This window comes from Glycine soja, chromosome 10 (assembly GCF_004193775.1).
Source record: "Glycine soja cultivar W05 chromosome 10, ASM419377v2, whole genome shotgun sequence".
NCBI lineage: Eukaryota > Viridiplantae > Streptophyta > Magnoliopsida > Fabales > Fabaceae > Glycine > Glycine soja.
The window spans coordinates 20,250,057-20,252,750 of NC_041011.1; the positions used below are offsets into that span (position 1 = coordinate 20,250,057).

General features: G+C 39.8%; 2 protein-coding genes across 2 annotated transcripts; both read left to right on the top strand.

Annotated features, from left to right (window-relative positions):
* The first annotated feature begins 235 nt into the window (after positions 1–235).
* Positions 236–970, top strand: LOC114371511. Its single transcript, XM_028328928.1, has 2 exons — positions 236–491; positions 762–970. The coding sequence occupies exons 1-2, from the start codon at positions 236–238 to the stop codon at positions 968–970; spliced, it is 465 nt and encodes a 154-aa protein (XP_028184729.1).
* Positions 971–1,366: 396 nt separating this feature from the next.
* On the top strand, positions 1,367–2,481 carry LOC114371513. Its single transcript, XM_028328929.1, has 2 exons — positions 1,367–1,559; positions 2,033–2,481. The coding sequence occupies exons 1-2, from the start codon at positions 1,367–1,369 to the stop codon at positions 2,479–2,481; spliced, it is 642 nt and encodes a 213-aa protein (XP_028184730.1).
* Positions 2,482–2,694: the final 213 nt, after the last annotated feature.

Genomic DNA, 2,694 nt, shown 5'->3' on the forward strand with positions numbered 1-2,694 from the left:
AACTGCTGCTCTATTTAGTGTTTCTTGTATGCGAGGTAACTCTTCTACAGGTGATTTAGCTCCATTAAATTTGGAGATAGAAGCTACTTGCAGGAGAAACAATGCAGAGAGAAGGAGAAAATTTTTGCAGGAAAGGACAACACAACCAAGTTTGGAGGAAGCTTAGTCATCTGAATCATCTTCAGTCTTTCTAGAGTTAAGAGAATCTGAAGTAGGTGCATCTTAAGTTCCAATTATGGCTGAAGATCAACCACGGAGGGTTACTCTTGAAGATTATTCTAGCTCAACCGTGCCACAATTCTTCACAATCATTGCGCGGCCGGAAGTTCAAGCTCACAACATCACTTATCCTCATTCCTTGATTCAGCTGATTCAAGGAAATTTGTTTCATGGATTGCCAAATGAAGACCCTTACACACACTTGGCTACTTATATTGAGATTTGCAACACAGTAAAGATTGCCAGTGTGCCAGAAGATGCAATGAGGCTCAGTTTGTTTTCATTTTCCTTGGCTGGAGAAGCCAAGAGGTGGCTGTATTTGTTTTAGGGAAATAGCTTGAAGACTTGGGAGGAGGTTGTAGAGAAATTTTTGAAGAAATATTTTCTTGTGTCTAAGGTAGCTGAAGGCAAGGCAGCTATCTCCTCATTCCATCAATTTCCAAATGAATCTTTGAGTGAAGCACTTGAGAGATTCCGTAGCTTGCTGTGAAAAACACCAACTCATGGATTCTCTGAGCCAATTCAGCTAAATATTTTTATAGATGGTTTGAGACCACAGTCCAAGAAGTTATTGGATGCTTTTGCTAGAGGAAAGATTAAATTGAAGACCCCTGAAAAAGCTATGGGGCTTATTGAGAATATGGCTGCTAGTGATCATGCTATTTTACATGATCAGACTCATATTCCTACAAAGAGAAGCCTATTAGAGCTTTCCTCACAAGATGCACTATGGCACAGAACAAGTTGCTAGCTAAGTAGCTTAAGACATTGACAGAAACACTTAGTAAGTTGCCACCTCAATTACAAGTGACTCAACCTTCACATTCAGAAGTTTTGCAGGTTGGAGGTTGTAGAATATGTGGAGGAGCTCATGAATCTGGTTGTTGTATACCTCTTGATGAAGCTGCACAAAAAGTGAATTATATGGTGAATCAGCACAGACCAGGATTTAATGTAGGTGGATTTGAATTTTTTTTAGCAAGGTTCCAGCTCTAATCAGAATCAAGGGCAATGGAGGTCTCATCCTAGAAACCAGTTCAATAAAGACCAAGGAGGATCATCCAACAGGCCTCAAAATCAAGGGCCTAACCTTTATGAGAGAACAACCAAGCTGGAGGAGACTTTGGCTTAGTTCATGCAGGTTACTATGTCTAATCACAAGAGCACAAAGTCTGCCATAAAGAACTTAGAGATTCAAGTGGGACAGCTAGCCAAGCAAATAACTGAGAATTCTTCTGGAAATTTTGGAGCTAATACCGAGAAAAATCTCAAGGAAGAATGTAAAGTTGTCATGACCCGAGGCAAGAAGGCAATCATAGTGGAAGATGAAAGGAGGAATGGTGATGAGCAAGAGTCAGGAGCTTAAGAAGAAAAAGAAAAAGAAGAAGATCAGTTGAGAGAAAAGAAAATAAATGAAGAAGAAAAAGAAGACAAAAATGAAGAAAAGAAAGAAAAAGAGGAGGAAAAGAAGACCAAGAGTGAGTTGGCTAGAGAAAAGAAGAAGGAGGTTGTCCCATGCTCAGGGAAGGAAGTACCATATCCTTTGGTGCCATCCAAGAAAGACAAGGAACGACACTTTTCTCGTTTTCTTGATATCTTCAAGAAATTGAAGATAACTATCCCTTTTGGAGAAGCCTTGCAACAAATGCCACTCTACTCTAAGTTTCTGAAAGATATGCTGACCAAGAAGGGCAAATATATCCACAACGATAATATTGTGGTGGAAGGAATTGCAATGTTGTGATTCAAAGAATCCTTCCACCTAAATACAAGGATCCAGGGAGTGTCACAATCCCTTGCTCTATTGGTGCAGTGTCAGTTGGAAAAGCTCTCATTGATTTGGGAGCTAGTATTAATTTGATGCCGCTCTCCATGTGCAGAAGAATTGGAGAGCTGGAAATTATGGCAACAAGAATGACATTGCAGCTGGCAAATCGTTACATTTCAAGGCCTTATGGCATGGTTGAAGATGTTTTGGTCAAGGTGCGACAATTCACTTTCACTGTGGACTTTGTGATCATGGACATTGAAGAGGATGCTGAAATCCCTCTGATTTTAGGTTGTCCCTTCATGCTAACCGCCAATTGTGTGGTGGATATAGGGAAAGGTAATCTGGAAATAGGAATAGATGATCAGAAGATCACATTTGATTTGTTTGATGCAAAAAAACACTCACTTGACAGGAATGTTTATTCCAAGATGGATGAAGTAGAGAATGAGATGGTTCTGATGGCCAGAGCCAAGCTTGCTCCAGACCCTTGAGGTAATATGCATCAAGCTAGTGACATTAAAGAAGCACTTACTGGGAGGCAACCCAACTCTCTTTTTCCTTATTTTATTAATCATTGCATATAGTCAGGTTTCAACTTGTTTGTGATTGTTAGAGTAGGTCATCAACCTGTTTTTTATGATCAAGGGGTTGTTAAAGCTTCTCTAAAGTTGTGGATGAGGAATAACTTAGAAAATTTTTCAGTC